The 23,295-nt window shown below is 49.6% G+C and overlaps 1 protein-coding gene and 1 long non-coding RNA gene across 2 annotated transcripts in view; both read right to left on the reverse strand.

The window, feature by feature from the left end:
* Window positions 1–2,478: 2,478 nt before the first annotated feature.
* On the reverse strand, window positions 2,479–6,593 carry LOC139183007 (uncharacterized). Its single transcript, XR_011566488.1, has 3 exons — window positions 6,294–6,593; window positions 5,149–5,315; window positions 2,479–2,989 (listed from the first exon to the last, which is right to left on the reverse strand). It is a non-coding gene; the product is annotated as an uncharacterized lncRNA (long non-coding RNA).
* A 13,418-nt stretch (window positions 6,594–20,011) lies between these two features.
* Window positions 20,012–23,295, reverse strand: part of CACNG2 (calcium voltage-gated channel auxiliary subunit gamma 2) — a 121,900-nt gene continuing 118,616 nt past the window's right edge. The window contains exons 3-4 of the mRNA XM_019960113.2: window positions 21,922–22,062; window positions 20,012–20,591 (exon numbers count right to left, since the gene is read on the reverse strand). Of these exons, the coding sequence (XP_019815672.2) occupies window positions 20,056–20,591; window positions 21,922–22,062 (677 nt within the window). The 3' untranslated portion in view covers window positions 20,012–20,055. The remainder of the gene's footprint in view (window positions 20,592–21,921; window positions 22,063–23,295) is intronic.

The raw sequence follows: 23,295 nt of genomic DNA on the forward strand, positions 1-23,295 counted from the left end.
GCACTAATGACCTCGATTTGGGGGTCACCTTGTGCTGAGTTCAAATCTTGGCTTTTCTCCATACTAGTTGAGTGTGTCTTTTGGCAAAATTGCAAGCTTTCCCAAACCTCAGTGTTCTCACCTGCAAAATGGGATTCTTTTTATTTATTTTCATTGAAGTATGGTTGATATAGTGTGTTAATTACTGCTGTACAGCAAAGTGATTCAGTTATAGACACACAAATATATACATATACATTCTTTTAAAAATATCATAAGACATTGAATATAGTTCTCTATACAAGAAAGACAAGTAGGGCCTTATTGTCTATCCATTCCATATATAAAAGCTGGCATCTGCTAATCCCGGCCTCCAACTCCGTCCCTCCTCCAGCCCCCTCCTCCTTGGCAACCACTCGTCTGTTCTCTACGTTGGGGAGTCTGCTGCTGCTGCTGCTTCATAGATAGGTTCATCTGTGTCATTTTAATGTCTTGGATTCCACATGTAAGTGATATCATATGGTATTGTCTTTCTCTTTCTGAGTCACTTCACTTAGTATGACCATCTCTAGTTGCATCCCCAAATGGGATTCTTAGAAGTAGCTATTTTATAGAGTTATGTGGAAGTTAAATGAGATTGTATGGTAAAGGGTTAAGCACAGTGAGAAGTTCAATAAACTGCCAGTTGTTAAATCATTAGAAATAGTCATAACCATCTATCATACTTGTACAGGATTTTACCACTTATGAACTAGTTGTGCTTTTCTTTCTTATCCCATCTGACCTTCCCAAGAACTCTTTGAGCTGGCCTGCGCAAGGATTATGATCTCACTGTACAGATGAGAAAACTGGAACCCAGAGACGGCAGAAATCTGCTGAAGGTCACACAGCTTGTGAGTGGCAGAGCCAAGTTCAAGTCTTCTCAGATGGAAGATGGTTAGTGTTCACTGGGCCAGGCCAGCCCGCCTGCAAATGTGACTAGGCTTGTCCCAACGACCTCTTCATAGAGAAATAGTCCAGTGTTGCTTCAGACTCTCGTCGCCCCTGTTTATTGTACTCTGAGCCTATACCACTTCCGGGGATGAAGAAATTTCTCTTTGTTCGGTGGCGTCAGACTGACTTTTCCTTGTGTTTGTCCTAACTGAACCTCCAGGGGTCCCGTTTCAGCCTGATCCCCGCGGACCACCAGGAAGTCCATGTGTTCTGAATTCTGGCCACAGGATGGCGCTCCTCCCCAAGGCATGAAAAGTCCTGCCCAGCTCTTGGATTGCATCTCAATGCATCAGCTATTAATTAAACACCTACTGTGTGCAAGTCACTTTGGCTGCTAAGGAGAGAGCTTCAGTTTGGTACTGGAGACGCCGGTTCGCTCCCTGGGCTGGGAAGATCCTCTGAAGGAAGAAATGGCAACCTACTCCAGTATTCTTCTCTGGGAAATGCCAGGAACAGAGGAACCTGGCAGGCCATAATCCACGGAGTTGCAAAGAATCAGACACAGATGAACGACTGAGCATGAGTACAGATTTTCAGAGTTCACCGAGCAGTTGACATACGTTGCATTTGCCGAATAATCCTGTTGTATTGGATGAGGTGGCCTCTCCACCCCTCAGTTTGGGGAGGAAACTGAGGCACAGAGAGGTGGCAGGGCTGGCATAAAGGCACAGGGTAGCACGTGGCAGGCACTTGATGAATCATAGGTGGCAGGTTGAATGGGGTGGACCAGGCATTCTTCTCTTCCTTGCCATCATTTGTCTGGGAGGGCAGGGACTATCTTATCTGCCTTTCTTTCCCCTCTCCTAGGACTTTGCCTGGTCAAGGGCTTCAGCACACCTCTGGGGCAGGGAGAGGAGAGGCAGGGGGCTCCTGCAGGCCACTCAGCCTCCTTGAAGCTGCAGTGCCGAACAGCCGGCCAACTGCAGCTCCCAGGCCAGGCCCGGAAGGCTCTCTGGATGCTCTCAGGCTGAGAGATGCAGCCTCTAGGCTGGAGCTGGTAGAAGAGACTGCAAAGAGAGGTCACTGCATCCACCACGAGCCATGGGCAGGATGTGAGTGACTCACCATAATTGGGTCCCTGAAGCTGCCAGGTGGCCGAGGGGACAGGAATGGCTCATTCATTCATTCATTCATTTATCCATTCAACAAACATTTCCTAAGATCCTGCTAAACATTAGGGATACAGAAAATTTATCATACATTTAAAAAGAAAAACACGGCCCCTGTCCTCTTGGAACTTTAAGGGCAGCAGCCTAGACAGAGGGTAGAAAATGAACAATACAGATTGATAGGTGCTGCTCAGAGGTCCAAGTGCCATGGGTGGGGGGTGGTGACTGAGTCCACCAGGGGCAGGGGGACAAGCTACATAGAGCGGGGATTCTTTTGCAGGATCTGGAAGGATGAGATGAGTCTGTAGATTATCAGGCAGAGGGAGTGCGGAGGTGGAGGGAAGGCAAGAATCAGGGGTGATAGCGCATGGGAGCAAGAACTGTCAAAGACCAGTGAGCATTTTTTAACTTATCATTTTAATTATTATTTTTGATCTATTTCTAAAAATTGGAGTATAGTTGCTTTACAATGTTGTGCTGGCTTCTGCTGTATAATGTGAATCAGCTATTTGTATACATAGATCCCCTCCCTCTTGAACCTCCCTTCCACCCCCCTCATCTCACGCCTCTAGGTCATCACAGAGCTGAGCTGAGCTCCCTGTGCTGTACAGCAGGCTCCCTCTAGGTATCTATTTTACATCGACCACTGCATTTGAGGATGGGTAAGAGGTGCGCCCAGAGAGAGACCATGAAACCCATCCTGAGGACAGTGAACTGTGTCTCGTCGCTGTCAGGGAACATTTCAAGGCTTTTAACCATCATGCCAAGAGCTGTGCTGAACTCTGGGATCCAAAATGCAGCATTGTGGTTCCCAACTTTGAGGAGCTCAGAGTTTCAGGGAATTCCCTGGCGATCCAGCTGGGGGCCTTGGTTTGATTCCTGGTTGGTAAACGAGGATCCTGAGGGTCCTGTGACACAGTCAAAAAAAAATAAAGAGTTTCATGGAGAAGGTGGACAAAAAGAAGACCTTCACTCATGTTTCCTGAGTCCTGCCTGCTTGCTGTGCATGGTACTAGGTGCTTCCTGAGCACTGGTTTATCACCTACCTTGCAAGACAGATATTATCATCTCTCCCATTTAATAGGTGAGTAAACCGAGGCTTGGAGTGCTTAAGTACAGTTGTCCAAGGTCAGGGGGCTAGTCATGGTGGAGTCATGGTTTGTCTTTTTGGCCTTTGAATGGTTACCTTTACTAAAGTTAATTCATTCGTGTTATATGGTTTATGCATATGGTTCAAAACTCAAAAGATGCTCAGTGAAGTTGGTCTCACTTACATCCTTGCTTCCGGTTCTCCCTCCCCAGAGATGACCACTCTTACTAGTTTCTGATGTTTTCTTCTAGAGATGTTCTATCCAGACTCAAGCATGAAAGGTAAGAAAAGACAAGTGCAGGTGAATCACCAGCGTGGGCTTGGGAATAGCCTGCAGGGGATTGAATCCTTTTTCATCTGAGCTTGAAGAGCATTCCCAATAATTATAGTTTGAGCAGGGGGCAGGAGGGCGGGCAGGGATGGCAGTGTGTGTGTGTGTGATGGTGCAGGGCTGGAATTGAGGGGAGGATGTGGTGATGGCACGGAGATGAGGGAGGGAGAACCCGCTGGGGCTGAAGAGAGACTGAATAGGGGTCAAGGAGGGGAAGAGAGGCTGTGGAGGGGTGGTCACAAGGGCTGGATGTGCACTGAGAGGGACAGAGGTGGCCCTGGGTCCAGGACGGTCCCCATGTGAGGCCTCGGGTGGACTCCTGAACAGTTCCAGCCCATCAAGTCACACACCAGAGTTGAGACGCTGGCAATGGGCTGCCTGGGAGGCCCTGGGCTCTGGAGCCTGGGAGGCCTGGCCTGAGTGGCCCACAGGGGACTCTGGGCAAATCCTTTCTCTCCCCAGGAGTCAGTGCCAGTCAGCACTTCACAGAAGTTTGTTGCCCCCGCTGTTCTCCACCATGGAGGGAAAGGCGGGGTCAGGGATGGGGAATGGAAAGGTTTGGGAGAAGCTCAGCCTGGGATGGGGCTTCCCTCATAGCTCAGTTGGTAAAGAATCTGCCTGCAATGTGGGAGACCCTGGCTCGATTCCTGGGTCAGGAAGATCCACTGGAGAAGGGATAGGCTACCTCTCCAGTATTCTTGGGCTTCCCTTGTGGCTCAGCTGGTAAAGAATCCACCTGCAGTGTGCGAGACCTGGGTTCGATCCCTGGGTTGGGAAGATCCCCTGGAGAAGGGAAAGGCTACCCACTCCAGTATTCTGGCCTGGAGAATTCCATGGAAGTCCATGGGGTCCCAAAGAGTTGGACACGACTGAGCAACCTTCACTTTTACTTTCAGGCTGGGATGTGCTGGAGGCTCAGGACCCTTTTCTGGAGGTTTCCAGGCTGCACCTGAATGAGTGTCCCCCATGCCCAGAGCAGGGGATAGGGTAGGGTAGGAAGCCAGCATATAGAGAGAATGTTACATGTTATACGAATATGCATGTAATATGTTAATAACATGTAGCACATGTGGACACTAATCCTGTTTGATCGTCACCTCTCCTGTTTGGGAGCCCCATCTAGTCGGGCATGGAGCCTTGTGACCCAGCGCTTGGAATCTCTGGTAACTTCCTGGCTTTCTGTTAGAACAAGATGTTCCAGACTCATCTTGTGCTGTCCCTTCCCCAGTCCTGGCATCAGCCTTTTCTCCAAGGAGCCTGGTTCCCTCTTTGAGAAGGGCTGTTTGGAGGTTTTGGTCCTGGGTGGTGGCCAGATAGAGGGAAGTGATGATCTCGGGGAGAGTCCTTGATCTGGGCAGAGCCCCTTAGCTCTTATGACTCTGGACGAGTCCCTCTCCTTCCCTCGTGCAGGGAGAGTAGTTTAGAGGACCAGTTCAATCCTTTCCAGACTCAACTGAGGCCGAGAACGAGATGTGGGAAACGTTCACACTGTGTGCCCCTGGGCTGCTGCAGTACACAGCGGAAGCCCACGGACCTGGATTCAGGCCGCAGCTCTGCTGCCAGGTGTCTGGGTGACTCTGGGTGTGTTACTTAACCTCTTTGAACCTCAGGGTCCTTGTCTGTGACATGGGGATAAGAGCACTTACCTGGCACGGCATCCACAGGGATTATGAGAGACGACACGTGTAGGTTCTGACATCTCTCACCTACAGCAGGTGCTCGGTGCGTGTAGATTCCTTTTTTCCTCCCTCTTTAATCATGTGGCTTCAGCACCCCAGGAAGTGGATGGTTTGGGAGAGGGGAAGAGAGGAAACTAGGGAGGAAGAAGAGGTAGGAAATAGCAGTTCAGGGACAAATAAAGAGGAGGGAAGGTTAACTCAAGATGGGGAAGATGATTCATTGTCAAATTTGACCCACACAGAAGGCTCTCGTTGCTTGGGGGAGATGGTGAACCTCCTGTTGCTGGAGGTAAGCAAATAGAAGCTGAGAGGCCGTGGGTCACAGAAAGGATCCTGTGAGGGCTCCTGCACTGGCCAGGAGGCTGGCTCATCCACTCAGCAAACTTTTGGAGAGGGCTGAGCTTGTCTGGCCCTATGATGGGATGGGGAGTCCCCAGGTGAATGGGACAGCACCCCTGGCCCAGTCCAGGGAATGAGCCAGTCTCGAAGGTCCCTTCGACTCTGCGGTTCAGTCCTTTAGAGTGTCTAGGCCTTGTAGGGAGCTGGCTGTGGATTTCCAGCGTGTGCCTTTTGGTATTGATCCACTGGAGCTAGGCTGTTGGGGCGGGGGGAGGACGCTGCAGTGTTGGTGCGGAGGACACGCTGTAATCTGTCAGTGTCACCCTGGCCGCAGCTGGCCGGGGAGCCGTCCTGCTGTTAACTCCTCACTGTCCTGCCGCCGCGGAGCACACAGCTCGCACAGCCACCTCCCAGGTGCCTCCTTCTTGTCCTGGAGGAGGGCAATGTGGGTGTGTGTTCTTCTTCTGTTTCTCCCTGGCATGATCCCTCTGCCCCAGTCACAAAGATTCATTCAGTGTTTCCAAGACATTCCTGGGGCATTCCTTCCTCAGTTACCAGCTGTCCCTACCAGCTATGGTCACTGAATTTTCTTTCACCCACCCATCCATTCATCTATCTATCTATCATTTTAGTATCTAAAAATCTGACAATTTTTCCATTTCTTGAAACAACTCTCCATCTATCAACCCATTCAATCATCCATCTGTCCACCTATCCATTAATCTATCTATCTATCCATCCTTCTAGCTACCACCCACCCTCCATCCACTCACCTTTGCAATTCACTTCAGTCCAGTTCAGCTCGACTCAGTTCAATTCATTCTGCCTTTATTCGATTTATAAGATTCCTAGGTTTCGCCATGTGCCAAGCAAGTGAAATGTGAGTCATGTCTCTGTTGTCAAGGAGCCCAGGCAAGAGTCTTCACCCTTCATGGCCAGTTTTGAGTCTCACTTCCGTTAACCCTTTGCCAGTCCCCTGAGCAGAAGCAGTTGACGCTAAAGGGCTGGTCTGTGGTAGAAAGTTTAGTCTGGTTTTCACAAGCTCCACAGACCAGCACTAAGGCAAGGGGAGAGGCAGAGTGTGGGCAGGAAGTGAGAGGGAGGTGAGCCAGTGGGGCAGGGATTATCATGGAGGGAGGGGCTTCCATTCAGCCCTGAGCACTCCAGTAGTGAGTGAGTGAGTGTGTGTTGGGGGATGGAGGTAAGGAGAAGAGGGCAAGGTGATCGCAGCTGGAAAAGTAAATGGTGAACATGGAAGCTCTGGAGCCAACAGACTGCTGGGCTTATGGTCTGGGCTCTACCTATTCCCACTGTGTGACCTTGGGCACACACCTTAGTCTCTCTGAGCTTCATCGTCCTCGTTTGTAAAATGGAGATAATAATAGGATCCATCTCATCATGAAGCTCTTATCATTAGCACGGAAAATACTTCAGTGAATGCCTGGCACCAAGGGAAAGCTCCACAGACTCTGGCTATGATGATTTTTCTTCTTCGCTGAGTACCAGCTGTCTCAACCCTGTGCTAGGAGCTTTCACATTCAGTGTCTTCTCAGAGCGTTCTAGTCACTATTATGTAGAGATTATTGAACCCATTTTGCAGATGAGGAAATGAAGGCTTGTTATTATTAATTAAAAACAATTGCCTGTGTTGTAGTGGCATGTGGGCTCTTTCTTGCAGCACATGGCCTCTCCAGTTGTGACACGTGGGCTCTGTGAATGTGAGATCTTAGTTCCCCAACCAGGGATCAAACGCGAGTTCCCTACACTGCAAGGTGGATTCTTTTTGTTTGTTTGTTTTTAAACTTTTTACTTTGCATTGGGCTGAGCACTGAAGAACTGATGCTTTCGAATTGTGGTGCTGGAGAAGACTCTTGAGAGTCCCTTGGACTGCAAGATCAAATCAGTCAATCCTAAAGGAAATCAATCCTGAATATTCATTGGAAGAACTGATGCTGAAGCTGAAGCTCCAATACCTTGGCCACCTGATGCAAAGAGCCAACTCATTGGAAAAGACCCTGATGCTGGGAAAGATTGAAGGCAGGAGGAAAAGGGAGTGACAGAGGTTGAGATGGTTGGATGACATCACTGATTCAATGGACATGAGTTTGAGCAAACTTTGGGAGATGGTGAAGGACAGGGAAGCCTGGTGTGCTGCAGTCATGGGGTTGCAAAGAGTTGGACACAACTTAGCCAATGAACAACAGCAACATAGCGGATTAATAATGTTGTGATGGTTTCAGGTGAACAGTGAAGGGACTCAACCATACATATACATGTATCCATTCTCCCCCAAACTGCCCTCCCATCCAGGCTGTGCAAGGTGGCTTCTTAACCACTGGACCTCTAGGAAAGTCCTGGGAGGCTGTCTCTTGTTCACATCACACAGCTGGTGAAGGATGGAGCTCGGCTTCAAGTATAGGCATTTCTAAAGGAGATCAAATCAGTCAATCCTAAAGGGAATCAGTCCTGAATATTCACTGGAAGGACTGATGCTGAAGCTGAAGCTCCAATACTATGGTCACCTGATGCGAAGAACTGACTCATTGGAAGAGACCCTGGTGCTGGGAAAGATTGAAGGCAGAAGGAAAAGGGGGAGACAGAGGATGAGATGGTTTGATGGCATCACCAACTTGATGGACATGGGTCTGAGCAAGCTCCGGGAGTTGCTGATGGACAGGAGGCCTGGTGTGCTGCAGTCCATGGGGTCACAAAGAGTCAGACATTACTGAGTGACTTAACTGAACTCTACTCACCATGCTCTCCTTCCTGCCCTTCTGCTGCCTTCCAAGGGGTGCATGCTCTGAGATGCAAGGATTGGAAGACTTTCATCTCAGTTTCTGTGTGGAGCATCTTTTGACCTTCTGTGCTTTTAACCTAGAGTTGTTGCTTATTGTCTCATGTGTGTTTTCTCTCTTTTCCAGACAGTATGAGAGCAATTTTTCTTCTCTATAGCAACTGAAGTGTTGACTTTGACTATGAAAATGACAGAATTTATGTTTCCCTTTTCGCCTTGCTTGCCAGGAAGCTTGAACTTTTGTCATATGGCTTCCTTCTCCTTTGTATGGGTTGGATCTCTACCTTTAACATTCTTTCTCTTTTTGTTCTTTTGGCTGCACTGTATGGTATCCGAGATCTTAGTTCCCAAAGGGATCAAACCCATGCTTCCTGTAGTGGAAGTACGAAGTCTTAACCACTGGACAGCCAGGGAAGTTCCTAACATCCTTTTTTTTTTTTTTAATGGAGCTTTTGGTGTAAGGTCTTCTGCTCTTGGGAAGAGCTTTATAAATAGATGTTAATTGAATGGAAAAGGGCAAATTGCAAATCACAAGTAAATAATTCAAATGAAACTGTGAACTTCAGGAAAGGGACTTGTTTTACTTATATTTGTCCCTCCCACTGTGTCTAGCAATGGCTCTGGCTCAGTGAATCTTGCATGGAAAGCTCAGTTCAAAGACTGCCCCTGGAATAAAATTTAAAACTCTGCTCCATGAGGACTGACCCCTGCCCCCCTCTTCCACCTCCTCCTTGTCCCTTGCTCACCTGGGATAACAATTGGATCATCTTTTAGATCTGCTTACAGGCGAAGTTCTTTCCTGCCTCAAGACACGAGGCTTTGCACATGCTTTTTTCCTCTGCCCAGAACTTCTCCCTCTCTCCCATCCTCTGTTTTCCTGGCCCTCCCTCTTTACCCTTGAAATTTCAGCTGCAAGTCAGTGTCTCAGAGAGATTTGTGATTATTATTTGATTCTTAACTTGCTAATTTTTCCTCTTCCCCGTTGGAACATGAGTTGCAGGAGGCTGAAACGGTCTTTTTTGATCACTTCTACCCCCAGCATAGTGCATAGAACAGCCTGTGAGAGGGGCTGAATGAATGAGTGAATGAAAAACATCAGAGAGTCCTGCAGTGTTCCTGAGAACTGGGCTGGCCAGAGCCAGGAAGGAGGTGGTTATGGCTCAGCCTCAGAGCCCAAGGGATGTCCTAACTCAGAACTGTGAAGCCTCTCTAGGCATCATCCTTGCACCCCAGACCCCAGGCCCTTGCCAGGGAGAATTGCCCCCTCCCTTCTTCTTGCTCTTCTGTGCCCTGTACAGCCCTCTGGGAAGTTTCCTGTGACTCTGCGTGCGTTTGTGTGCATTTGCGTGTGTAGGTGATGGAGGTGCGGCAGAGCAGTGGGTGCCAATGAGGACTCTGGACTCAGAGACCCCTATGTTTGAACCCCGGCTCTGCCACATCCTAAGTACACCTTGGAGTCATGGCTTTGTTTCTTGAGTTCACTTAAATAGGAAGTGCTCCATAGTTGTTGTCATGCACCAGACATTGTTCTAATGCCTCCCTTCCTCCTTTTTTAATTTTTTTTTTTTAACAAAACAAAATGTTTTTATTTGATCCACCAGAGCCTGAGTCTGGACACCAGTGGAGAATCACTCTACAGGGTTGGTACTGACAATTGATGAAATCGGCTCTGTTTCAGAAGAACTGCTGTGTGTACAGGTTTAAAAATACAGCTCAGAGTAAAAGGAGGAACATAGAGGGGGCCCAAGGATTCCTCCTGGACTCTGCTCCTCCCAGCAGAGGTCAGGTGGTACTGAGGACAAATCACTTCACCAAACGCAGGGCTGGGCCCGGGCCCACCTGACCTGCTGCCCCAACCTCGGCCCGGGGCATGGCTTCCATCCTGACTGGCACTCCAGGAATTGCATAGTGTTGCGCCTCGCCCCTGCTCGAGCCCTTGGTGGCCAGGCACCTGCCTCCTGGGACACTGCTGGAACACCAGGGACCCCTGCTTGCCTCAAGAGGGCTTGGAGGGAGATGGGATCTCGGGGAAGACTGGGAAAAAGGCTTTTGACCTCATGCCCCACAAGGGGGGGTTCCTGCTCACCCCAGGGTCCTGGCCTGACCCCACAAAGGGGTGGCCTCTGCTGTTATCCTGGGTTCCTGACCTCTCACCCCCCAAAACTCAGGGGGCACAGTTCTGGCCTCTAAACCACTCAGATTTGGTTTTGTGAATGGAGCACTTGGCTGCAGGAGGCCTCAGGCCCAAGAGTAAAGCAGCCACAGTGTGGCCATTAGAAGTTAAGCCAGAACTCAGGGTGGGCTGGTCGGAGGCTCTGGCACACAGCCCCTCTAATACTCTTTTTTCATTAACTCCATGTAACAACCTTATGCGTTGGGTTCCATTATTATTGTTTCCCTTTTGCAGATTAGGAAACAGGCATAGAGACCTTGCCCAAAGCTGTGCTGGCAATAAGTGGCCTGAGCCCGGATGGGACCCTGGCAGTGTGACTCCAGAGCTCATCCTCTTAAACGCCAGAACTTTCTGCCTCTCTGAGCCTCAGTTTCCACGTCTGTAAAGGGGGTGATAACACTTGCTTGTCGTTGTTCAGTCACTCAGTCATGTCCAACTCTCTGTGACCCCATGGACTGTAGCACACCACGCTTCCCTGTCCTTCACCATCTCCTGGAGTTTGCTTAACCTCATGTCCATTGAGTCAGTGATGCCATCCAACCATCTCATCCTCTGTCATTGCCTTCTCCTCCTGCCTTCAATCTTTCCCAGCATCAGGGTCTTTTCTAATGTGTCGGCTCCTCACATCAGGTGGCCAAAGTATTGTTAAGCTGTAATAAAATGTGATTTGCTAGTGCCTGGCCCAGTGTTGTTGTTGTTTAGTTGCTAAGTTGTGTCTAACTTTTTTGTGACCCCCTTGGACTTGTCGCCCACCAGGTTTCTCTGTCCATGGAATTTCCCAGGCAAGAATACTGGAGTGGGTTGTCATTTCATTCTCCAGGGGATCCTCCTGAAACAGGGATTGAACCCACATCTCCTGTATCGCAGGCGGGTTCTTTGCCACTGAGCCATCAGGAAAATCCACCTGGCCCCTTGTAGGCTCCCCCAAGTTCCAGTTTGCTGTGGCAAGACAGACAATCAGGAGGCTGGCCAAAGAGGGCATCAAAGGCTTTTCTGTGATGGCACTGGAGAGGCATTGAAGGTTTTAAGTGAGAGAGGAACATAAAGAAACACATTTAGCCTGTGAGATCCTGAACTGTGTAAGCATCAGGATAGGCCATCCCAGACTTCTGACTTGAATGGAATGGGAAGAGCCATTCTCCTTTTCCCCCTCATGCCAGACATTCTTGTTCTTGTTGGGCTCATTGAAGAGGGCTGCCTCAGAGAGCCCATCTGAGGGCCTCTTTCCTTCTCTGGTTTGAGCAGTCGAGGTGGAGAGAGGTGCCTGGGGCGATCTTCCCATTTGCTTCTTATTTCCTTTGGGGTCCTTTTCATAGCCATGTGGGTGAGGTGAGCCAGACTGGTAACTCGGCTGGAGATGAAGGAAGGAGAGAAAGCGAGGGAGAGATAGGGAAGGAGAGCCAGAGAAAGAGAGAAGGTGAGAGGGAGGTCAAAAGAGAGATTGACAGAGAAAGAGAGAAGAGGAAAGCTGGGCTTATTGCTTCAGGGGTGGGTCCTCCTGGTGACACAAAGGGGCCATCTCACCTAGTAGGGTGTTCCCTGGTTCCAACTGATGCTCTGAGCCTGTGTACACACTCCCATACACATATGCTCCATGAGTCCCTACAGGGGCGGGCTCCTGTGACGTCATATACCTCCATGCTTCCCTGTGCCTGTAGATGCACAGGTGGGGCTACAAGTGTGTGAAGCTTAGGTCTGTAGAGAAGTGTGTGCAGTGGGCAGCACGTCTCACTGGAGCGCCAGCTACTCTGTGTGCCCGCCCCGTGTTAGCTCACCCCCCTTGCCACGCCTTGGTGCAAGCCTCTCTTTTCCTGTCCATGATCCTGTCTCTCCTGAGTGCTTCCCACAGGGGAGTCTGTGTCTGGGTCGTGTCTGCACACTTGAGACCAAGGCCAAGACCTGCCGGGGCAGGTGTGGTTAAGAAAAGGCGGCAGACTAAATGGATATGTTTGTGTGAGTGGATCTAATTCCATAAGTGTGAGTGTTTGTTTGTGCGCTCGTGTGTGCTCATACAGGCCTGCACATAAGAATATGTACATGCACACATGCTCATAGGCACGTGCACTGTCAGGGCTATGAATGTGCCTCAGAGGCGTGCTTGAGTGAACTTATAAACACACATCATGGCTACAGCTTTATGCAGTGGTACAGTGATGTTTGACAATCAGCTCTCTATTTTAAAAAGTTGCCTGGTCTGTATTGATAGCATCTGCCCATTTCTGTGCTGTAAATACTTCCAGCACAGCCAATCTCAGGGTGCCAGTGTGGTGTCAGTGAATGCAGAGCAGAGAGGAGATGCACATGGTGGGTTTGCCTGAGCCTGTAGGAGGTAGCCCTGGCATACACTGGGAATTTCCATCTGTGACAGCGTGAGGGGGAGGGAAAGGAAGGGCCCAGTTCCTCCAGCCTGGACTGGGAGGAGTCCCTTCAAGCTGGCTCACAGACAACTTCTTTCCAGAGCCTGTGTGCCGGGGAGTGGGGCAGTCTTTGGCTACCAGGCAGCTTTCTCAGCATCGGCTTGGAAGCCGGTCCAAACTGCTGCTCCTTGTGATGTAGGGCTAGACACTCGCGGAGACAGCAGCTTTCTCTCACCCCTGCAGACACTCTCAGGGCTTTTGGAGTTTGGTGAGCTCAGCACTTCTCCAGGGAGGGTTCTCTAAGCTTGGAGTATGAGTGGAGAAGGGAGAAAAAAAGCTTCAACCATCCATCAGAAGGGGTGGCTGGGATGACTTCCCTACGGGTCCAGTGGTTAAAGACTCTGAGCTCCCAATGCGGGGGACACAAGTTCGATCCCTGCTTGGGGAACTGAGATCCTGTGTGCTGCAGGATGTGACCTAAAAAACAAATAAATACCCTTTAAAAAAAATAAAACAGGAACTGTTGGCTGGGGATGTCAGAAGTCAGGTTCTAGGGCAGGCAGCCTGCTTGAAGCCAATTCACTCTGCAGGTCTGGTTTGGAAATTGCTTGCTTTCTCTGGACTCTAAAACGCCTTTCCTCCCCACCAGGGGATAGGTCTTCTGACCTATATGGCCTCTTACCTGGCCCCCACCTCCCTGCCCTGCCCGGATTCAGAACCCTTGTATTGGACCATGAGATCTTATTCACAAGCCGGAGAGAGGCTGAGCTGCCCCGAGACCTGGGCGTGAGGGGTGCGGGGCGTTAGGGGACCTTGCTCTGGCCCTCCCCCACCCCACCCCTCCCATGGTGGGGAAGAGTCCACAGACCAAGGCCATGTGCTCACCCTGAGCCCACACCTCTCTTGAAGCCCTCTTTCTCTGGTGCCTGCTTTTTAGAATTTCTATCCAAAGTCTCCAGAGTCAGCTTCCATGGTTGGCCACTATCTGTCTTGAGGTAAAACTGGCCTGAGCAGTGCCCAAGGAGTCGATGTTTCAGGTGACTGTAGCTGGAACTTGGATGGGCAGGCTGGGGTAGGCACCCCCTTAGAGGCCCCGGGCATGCTAAGTGGAGCTGGAGATTGGAAGGGAAGGGAGTGGGGCAGGCAGTGGGCTCAGACCCAGGGTGGGCTTGCCCTGTACCACTTTGGGGAGCAGAATTCAGAGGAGGTTTAGAATTCTAAATTCAAACTTTGTATTTTAGGTCATTGTGAAGATTGACTTGTCAGGATAGAAGGATAGAACATATTTTAAAGTTAGTCAGATTTGTAGCTGTTAAACATTTTGACTGACAGTATGGAGGCCATTTGTACTCCTGCCCTGGGACCAGTGAATGTCAGGGGTGAGCTTGGAGGAGGAGATGCTTGAGATGGGTGGGAAGCTTGGCAGCCAGGCCCAAGTGGAGTCATGAGTCTTGACCAATTCTTAAGGGGAGTTTTCCGGGGCCCCAGGTTATGGGGCTGCCTTTCTCTTAAGTCTGTGTGACTCAGAGGACCTCTGCATGCCATCTCTTTTCTCTTGAGCCTTAAGAAGAGCTGTACAATGACTAAGCTTCCTCCCTTGCATCTCAGACAGTGTCTTGCCTCTCAGAGACCCTACCTCCTGAAGCTCATGAAGAAGTCCTGGTCTGTGTCCAAACTGGGGATTTGATGTCTGGAACTCCCTGGTCCTCATCACTGTTCGTTGTTATAATGGTTTCTTTTTCTTTTATTTTTTGGTCACGCTGCATGTCATGCAGGATCTTAGTTCTCCAATCAGAGATTGAATCCAAGTCTCCTGCACCGGGAGTGCAGAGTCTTAGCCACTGGACTGCCAGGGAAGATCCTGTTACAGCTGTCTCCAGGTTGACCTGGTGACCCCTCATAGATCACCCTTCTGGCTCTCCACATGAAAATATTAAGATGACCAGGCTAGTGAATCCCAGCCATTATAGTGAAAGAGACCACCATTTTTTTTTTCTGGTCTGCCACTGTAGATGTTAGTAGGACAGAATGAAGCTTTTTTCTCCTTTTGGAGCAATGTATCATAATGTTTCATTTTAAACAAGCTTTGGTCAGCTTTTTTTTCCCCTGTTTTTCATGGCATTTATTATTTTTCTGAGTCAAGGATAATAATTCAGTAAGGGTGGTGGTAGAAAGGTGGGCACAGGAAACCCCTGTAAGGAGGGGGAGGGGAAGAAGCATTTTACAATTTGCCAACAGAAGAGGACTTTTTTGGTCTGTGTTTAAAATCTTGGTTTGATTTTGAAATAACTTCTTTCCATCCTATTCCACACGACAGTCTTTTTAAAGTCCAAATGAACTAAAATGAAATGTATTTAATGCATTTGGAGAAGTGCTTACATCCTTCCTTCAAATAATTGACCCTGGCAGTTTAACTAGAATAGAGCCAGACGTTGGTGGACTAGTTTTTGAGCTGCCTTCAAACGGGGCCTTCCTCTAATGTCAAGGGTCAAATTTTCCCGTTAGGTTAGCCTTGATAGGCCAAACATTTTGTTGCTGTTGTTGTTTAGTTATTGAGTTGTGACCAACTCTTTGTGACCCCATGGACTGTAGCCCGCCAGACTCTTCTGTCCCTTCTTGCCTATTCCAGGCGAGAATACTAGAGTAGGTTGCCATTTCCTTCTCCAGGGGATCTTCCTGACAGAGGGATCGAAGCCACGTCTCCTGCTCTGGCAGGTAGATTTTTATTGCTAAGCCACCTGGGAAGCCCCAGGCTGAATGTTTGTGTCCCTCGCAAAATGTATGTATTTAAACCCTAACCCACGACATGATGGTATTGGGGGCAGGGCTTGGGAAAGACAATGAGGCTTAGATTAGGTCATAAGGGTGGGGCCCACATGATGTGATTAGTGTCCTTATCATAAAAGAAGACCAGAGGCTGGCTGTGCTGTGTGAGGACAGTGAGAATGTGGCCGTCCGCAAGCAGGAAGATTGTTTTCATCAGGAATCGAATCTGCTGACACTTTGATTTTAGACATTCTGGACTCCAGAACAGTGAGAGATAGCCATCCCGTTTATGGGACTTCATTATACCAGCCTGAGAAGACTAAGACACATCTCGTCTTGCCTTTCACATTTGGAGAGTCCCAGGTCCCCCTGCTAGACCTTCCCTACTTGTCTCCCAATCCACAGTCCCCTCTGAAGAGCACCCCTGTACAGCGGACCCTCTAAGTACACTGGCAGGGTCATGCCCATTCCAGGCTGCACACTTTCACTGGGAAAATTGAAACCCTGGAGTGATGTTGGGATGTTGATGGAGGCTGATTTATTCTAAAGCTGAAAACTCAAGGATGTTATGTTCACGGCCTTCAAATATCTGAGGGACTATTGTGCTGCAAAGGGAAGGGATTCATTCATTGCTGCTGGTCAATGGAAGAGGTGGGTTGAAATGCATGTGGGGAGGAGACTTTTACCAGTGAGCATGGGCTGGGGCTGCCTATGAAGTAGGTGGGCCTCCTGTTGCTGGAGGTGTGTAAATATCAGTAAAGGATATTTAGGAGGAATCGCATGACCTGGGGAGTAGGGCTATTCTACTGTGTGGCTTCTAAGCCTCCTCTTCCTCAACTCAGGTCTGAGAATCTGAGTTCTCAGATTTCAGCTTTAGAATGATCTTAAATGGGATGCTAGGAGCTGGGAAAGCAATGAAAGAAATCCACTGACATGAGGACCAAGCTATAAAAAAAAATCTTTATTTCATGTACCAGGATTTTTTTTTTCTTTTTTCAGTTTTCAGCTTTTTAAAATTTTTTTCTGTTAACAGTCTGAAAAAAAAAAGGACCCACCAAGAAAATAAAATGGAGGTTGGTTTCTTGAACTGGTTTGAGCTGGACATGAGCAATTGTCCACCCTGGCAAGTGGCGCCTTCACGGTCCTGAACCCAGCTCCTTCCCTCCAGGCCCCCTAGCCCTTTCACCCTATACCTGCATGGCCTTCTTCAAGGGGACCCAGGCCCCAGGCCTCATGGCCCAGGAAAAAGTGCTGATTGCCATCCCAGACACTCTGCCAGGACTCAGAGAACTGGGGTCAAGTTTCCTCTTTGGACAGTGCCCACTTGTTGTTTTCTTGGGGCTTCTCCCTTATCTCTCCTACTTGATCCTTTCAGGTTTGGAATCTGGGGGGGGCAGTGGGCAAGGCTGAGGTGGGAAGGGAGCGATTATGACTTCTGCTCAGACTGAGAAATACTGGGTGGCCCCCACCCCTGGCTTTGGCTGCCATGACTCTGTCCTGGAGCCCCCGTGGCCTCCAGGGAACTTCCAGGTTGGCGGGCAGATATTCTGTCTTGAGGCTCAGGCTGGGTTTAGGGTTCCAGCTGCTACTGATCTGAGAAAAGAGCTTTCCTTCCCCAGACAAAGGATGGGAAGGGCAGCTGGGAGTGGGCAAGCCCCTGAAGCTTTTCCAGCCATTCCCCCAACCCCCCAGAGCTCAACTTAAGAGAAGGCCAGGCCAATGTCCAGAAAGAGACGAACCAAGCCATGCTGATGGGGGCAGGAGGGGACCCTGCCTTCAGCACAGTAACTGGCAGGCTGGGCTGAAATTCAAGCTTGGGAAAGCGATTGGTTTTCTTTCCTTCTGAATGGGCCTTGCTGCTCTGGGGAGAAAGGGGAGCAACATGGGACACCCTCAAACTTTAGTCTGTAGTCTAAGGTTAGCTTTGGGGTTGTTCCTCACGCTGGGACCAACTGTGTAAAGCTCTGCTCTCCATCTCTCAGCCTTCACCTGTCCCAGCAAACCTCAGGGGAAACTCCTTTCCCCTGACCCCCAAACACTATGGGGGAAGCCTGGTGGCTGATCTTCCTCCAAGGAAGTCCCCTCTGCTCTCTGTGACCGGGTTATGGAAGTCAAGAAAGGGGACACAAAACAAAGAGTGGCTTTGGGGCCCTCTGGGACCTTTCCTTCTCTGTCTGAACGGCAGAATACATTTGCTCACGTGTGTATTTTTGCTTTGACATTGGATGTAGGGGCAGGGGGTTGGGAGCACAGTGAGGAGGCATATGGTGCGTGCGTGCGTGCGTGTGTGTGTGTGTGTGTGGCTGAGCATCTGAGTGGCTGACTGATGATTTGGGAATGTCTGGGGGCTGGATGGCAGCCATTCTGGTCATCCCTTGGCATCCTCCTCTGGGCAGGTGGCAGATCTTAAGAGTCATGGACACCAAGCATGAGAATGTGCCTTCAGAGCTCATCTGGGCCAATCCACATGTTTATACAGGGAGAAACTGAGGCCCAGGGAAGCCTCAAAGCCGGGGATTCCAGAATCCAGAACGGGATTCCAGACTAGTGCCCTTTCCATGCATGCAAACTGTGTGAGTGTGTGTTGTGTGTGTGTGTGTGCATGTGGTGTGGTGAAAGGGTGTGCATGAACAAAAAGGCCAGTATGGAGCTGTGTCGTCAATGGCTTTGGAGGGCATGAGCCAGTCTTCTCTGAATCCTGCTACTGGCTGGGGAACTGGATGGAAGGATTTGGACTGAGTGTGTGTCCCCATGAGTGATTCCACTGCTGGGCTTCGAGGACTGTGAGAGTGTGTGTGTGTGAGTGTGGGAATGGGTGTGCTATCTCCCTTGTGTGGAGCAGATTCTCAATGATGGTTCTCTGTCTTTCATATGAGCAGCACTTTCCCGGAGGAAGGAAAGACATCTTTTGTCACAGCCCCTGTGGCTCCCTGGGGCCTCTCCCTTTCCCCTCCTGCTTGAAGCCCAGCTCTCATCTCTCACAACAGCTTGTTGGTTTTTTAAAATGGATTTGTATGTTTGTTTTCTGTTTTCTCTTTACAAGTTCCCTGCTAAATTTTAAGTCCCCCACCCCACCCCATTTTTTTTTTGTTTGTTTTCACAGTTTAAAGCTGGAAAAGAATTAAAAGAAAAATACTATCTGATTTTCTTGCAAGTAAATCCACTTATTATATATTTACATTTATTTATAGTCTGTGGTTTTTTTATTAAAAAAAAATCACCACTTGTTTTTCCTTTTTCTTTTGTAAAAAGAAACCTTTTTGCAGTGTCATTGTTGGACCCGCTGGGCCCTGAGGGGGCTTCAGCAAGTCCAAGGACCCCCAAAGGGTCAGTGAGCCCCCTTCCCAAGGGGTTGGGGGCCGATGAGTCTGGGGGTCCGCCATCGCCCCAGGGTCATCGCATGGCCCTGAGGTGAGGGGTGAGGAGGGAGAGATGCTTTATATCCCCCCGGGGGGTGGGCATCTCCTGCCCACAAGGACAGGAGCTTGGGGTGGTGACCCCAAGAGGCTCACCCTGAGGATTCCGGGGTTTTCCGGGCATCTCAGCAAGCCACTAGCAGCCATCCCCTCTCCTTCCCTTCCCTCAAGGCCTAGGAAGTCATCACAGTGGGTTAAGGACCATAAGGACTGGGAACCCCAGGGCTGGGCAAGCCCCAGATGCACCCCCCTCCAGGCACCTTTCGGACAGGAGGGACCAAGGACTCTTGGGTCACCTGGAGGCCTACAATTGCCCCATCAATGCTGGGTGGAGCCAGCTCGCAAGCCACCGAGCTTGCCCAGCGTTCCTGGGGCACCCATCCTGAGGCTCCAGGGACCTGGCAGTGACCAAGAGGCTAACCTGGCCCCGGGGCCCCTGAGTCTCCACCTCCCCCACTCTCCCAGGGAGGCGGAGCCCGCTTGGGGTTAAAGGGAACAGAAAAGTAACTCTCCCTGCGTTAAAAAAAAAAAAAAGTAACATAAACCCCTGATAAATGCAAAGAACGTTTCCCTTCCTTTCTGCTCCTTCTCATTTTTTTTTTTTTTGCTTTAATATTATCTTGGTTCCCTTGTATGTTTTCATTTAAATTAGTTTTTATTAAATGTTAAAATAATGGTACATGGGAAATCATGCATTTTCATTTAGATTTATTTTCTATTTTTAATTTTTATCCTCTCGCTTTTTTTTAAAGTTTGTTTTTCCTTCCCTCGTTTATATTTTTGCACATTTATTGTTTTGCCTTTGTTCCTCTTATATGTTGTTCTTTTTTTTTTTAATTTACTTGTTATGTTTTTCTCTTTTTTTGTTGTTTTTTTGTTTTTGTTTTTTTGCTTGCCTTTTGAAAGGTTTGTCCCCCCTGGTATGGTTTGGTGTCCCCGCCCCCCACCCTCCCTTCACCCCCCGGCCCATCCCGCGGGCCGCGCCCCTCCTCCCGGCTCTGGGCGGCGCCGGCGAGGCCCCCGTGGGCTTCATACAGGGGTGGTCCTGCGGTTGGCTGTGTTGGAGTGGAGAGAGTCTTTGTTCTCCTTCTGGATACAGTTGTGAACTTGGAGGAAGCTGTTATCCCTGTCGGAGTTGTAGGTGGCGGTGGGCGTGGTAGCGGCCTTCAGGGGGTCCCTGCTGAGGGTGTACATGGAGATCTCCGTGGACGGCAAGGTGTTGAAGCCCTTGATGCCCACGGGGGAGGCGTCCCTGGAGTGTGAGGGCTCGGTGGAGCGCGAGCTGGAGCGGCTGCGGCGCTGGTAGCGGTAGCGGTAACTGGGGATGCGGGTGATGGCGGAGGCCTGGAGGTAGTCCGTGGCGCGGGCTGTGGCCCGCAGCTGTTTGTGCCGGTCGATAAACATGTGCACGGCCAGCACCCCGACCATCTCGGCGATGATGAAGGACAGGGCCCCGAAGTAGAAGGACCAGCCGTAGGAGTAACTATTCTTTTTGGAGTCGCTCTTGGAGGGGTCTCCGGCATTGGCAGATATGTACACTATAATGCCAATGATGTTACTCAGACCTGCGGGCGGGATGGGTGTGGAGAGGAGGCAGGGTGGAGGGGAAAGCAGAAATAATGATGGTTAGTATCCAAGGAGGATGCCAGGCCCTGGGCAGGATGGCGGTAGGCGGACACCTGGATGTGCTTTCCCTGGTCCAGCCGTTTTTGTGGAGAATGGATGGGCTGATATAGGGGGAAGTTAAGCATCACCTTACTATCCTATCATTCTGTTTGGAGAGAGCCAGAAAGGGAAGAGCTAACAGAATCACAGATACGGGAAGAAGGGAGAGAACAACGGGGCATTCTACAATATACTGAGTAATAATAATATTAGTTATTGAGCATTTACTACCTGCTTTCACAGCTGAGTGCTTTGCAAAGGGTTTGCAGATGAGAAAACAGATTGCAGAGAGGTTAAGTAAGTTGCTTAAGGCTGCATTGGGATTTGAAGCTGCTGTAGCAGGGGGTTAGGGCTTCCCTGGTGGCTCAGTTTTAAAGAATCTGCCTGCCAATGCCTGCCACTGCAGTTCAATCCCTGGGTCAGGAAGATCCCTTGGAGAAGGAAATGGCAACCCATTCTAGTATTCTTGCCTGGACCTGATGGGCTACAGTCCATAGGGTATGAAAGAGTCGGACACAACTTAGAGTCTAAATAAGAACCACAGGCAAGGGGTTAAGTCTGGTTCCTGGAGCCAGAGTGCCTATATGCAAAGCCTTTGGCAAGGTAACCATCATCTGAGTTTCCATATCTGTGAAGTGGATATAATAATAGTGCTTGCTTCTTTTAGGTTGGGGGAAGATTAATACACATGAATACGTATGAGTTACTACTACATGTGAGTTAATACACATGAAAGCTGTTAAGAGTCTGCATGTGGTAAGTGCTGCTTAAACGTTAGTTGTCGTTATTAAATGGCTTATGCTACAACCCATGTTCTTCTGGCATCTGAAGCCAGTGTGACTTGTCACGTAGCTGTGCTGAGAAATGTGGTTTTGAATGCCTGCCTGCTCCCACCTGGGTAGGACAGGGAGGGAAGCGGGTGATGAGGATAGACCCAGCACTGGGAGTGGGGCCTTCTCTCAGGAGGTGGGGGAAAGGTGAGTCACTGGGCTAAAGGTCAGGTGTGGGGGCAATCCCGGTGGACTCAGTGGAGGGCTCAGGCCTGGCTATGGCGCGGGAGCCCAGCACAGCCTGCCTTCTGTGCGACTTGGCCTGTTGGAAGGTCCAGAAATCCCTCTCCTCTCTCCCCTCTTTTCTCTGCCAGGCCCCTCCAGTCACCAGGCCCCGCAACCTCAGCCTCCTCCCTGCTGGTGGGCCTGGCCTCGGGCCGCCTGGCGCAGCAGCTCTTACCTGCAGACACGAAGAAGATGCCGGCACTCAGGATGATGTTGTGTCGAGTCTTATAGAACTCGCTGGCTGCGATGCAGAGTCCACCCATGAAGAGCAGAATCACACTCAGGATCGGGAAGATGCTCGAGGCCCTCACAGCCCCTGGAGAACACAGTGGGTGGGGAGAGAGAATGCCATGGCTGTGAGATGAGAGGTGGTGTGTCAGAGGGAGGAGAGGGAGGAGCTCACGGGAGTGGGGGCTGGGTGAGTTTTATGGACACAGGACCAGAGTGGAGGTTGCTTAGCAATACTAGGGAGGGAGAGAGAGGGAGCATGCCACCGCTCAATTCACAGGGGCTCCCCACTTCTTCAAGGATCAAACCCCAGCACTTCATGAGACTCACATGGCCCTGTGAGACTTGGTCTCTCCCCAGCCCCACCTTCCCTTCTGTCCAGCCACAACAAACTTCCCATGACATATTATTGCACGTTTCTGACTTTTGCCTTACTGAGCTTTCTTCCTAGAATGTCTTTCTTGCTCTTTTTCACTCAGCCAACTTCTATTCATCCATCAAAGCCCAGCTCAAAGTCCCCTCCTCCATGATGCCTTTCCTGATTTCTTTAGGCAAACTTATTAGCTTTCTCCTCGGCACTTTGGGGCACTTGGGGCACAGAGAAAGGCAGTGTGTTATAGTGGTTAGAGCTGGGTGGTTGGACTCTGGCTTTAGCATTTATTAGCTGTAAAAGTTTGGGTAAGTCATCTCATCTCTTCATGCCTCAATTTCCTTACCTGTAAAATGGGTGTGGTGATAGTTCTTGCCTCTTAACATTATTGTGAGGACTAAATGAGTTAATTCTGATAATGTACTTAAGATAGGTCTCTGAAGCCATATAGTAAACACTTGTTCAGATAGTTATTATAGTAAATAGTTGTTTATATATATGCATCCACCATAGGTCATGGGATCCCATGAGAGACAGGATTGTAGTTGTTTTTTTTTTTTTTTTTTAGTTCTCTCTCTTCATTCATTCTGTCCTCAATACCTAATTCAAAGCCAGAGATACAGAAAGCCCCCGATACAAGCTCGCCTTGTGAATCAATGTGGAGAGGTGGTCCGGAAAGAGGAAGAAACTGACACATTGCAAAGAAAACAGAAGAGAATAAAAGCAAAAGCAAATTTAAAAAACCTCTCAAGACAAGAAGGAAGGATGAACAAACAGGCAGGAGAAGAAAAGAATATTTTTGTGAATATTTTACCCCAGCATGGAGGAGGATGAGAGAGAGGCACAGATGGCTGGGGCAGGGGAAGGAAGGTGGTTGGAGGTATATGAGGGGGACTGTGTCTGAAAGATGCCCCAGAGGTGTGGAGTCTTTGGCAGTGTGTCTGGAAACTA

This window comes from Bos indicus, chromosome 5, assembly GCF_029378745.1.
Source record: "Bos indicus isolate NIAB-ARS_2022 breed Sahiwal x Tharparkar chromosome 5, NIAB-ARS_B.indTharparkar_mat_pri_1.0, whole genome shotgun sequence".
Lineage (NCBI taxonomy): Eukaryota > Metazoa > Chordata > Mammalia > Artiodactyla > Bovidae > Bos > Bos indicus.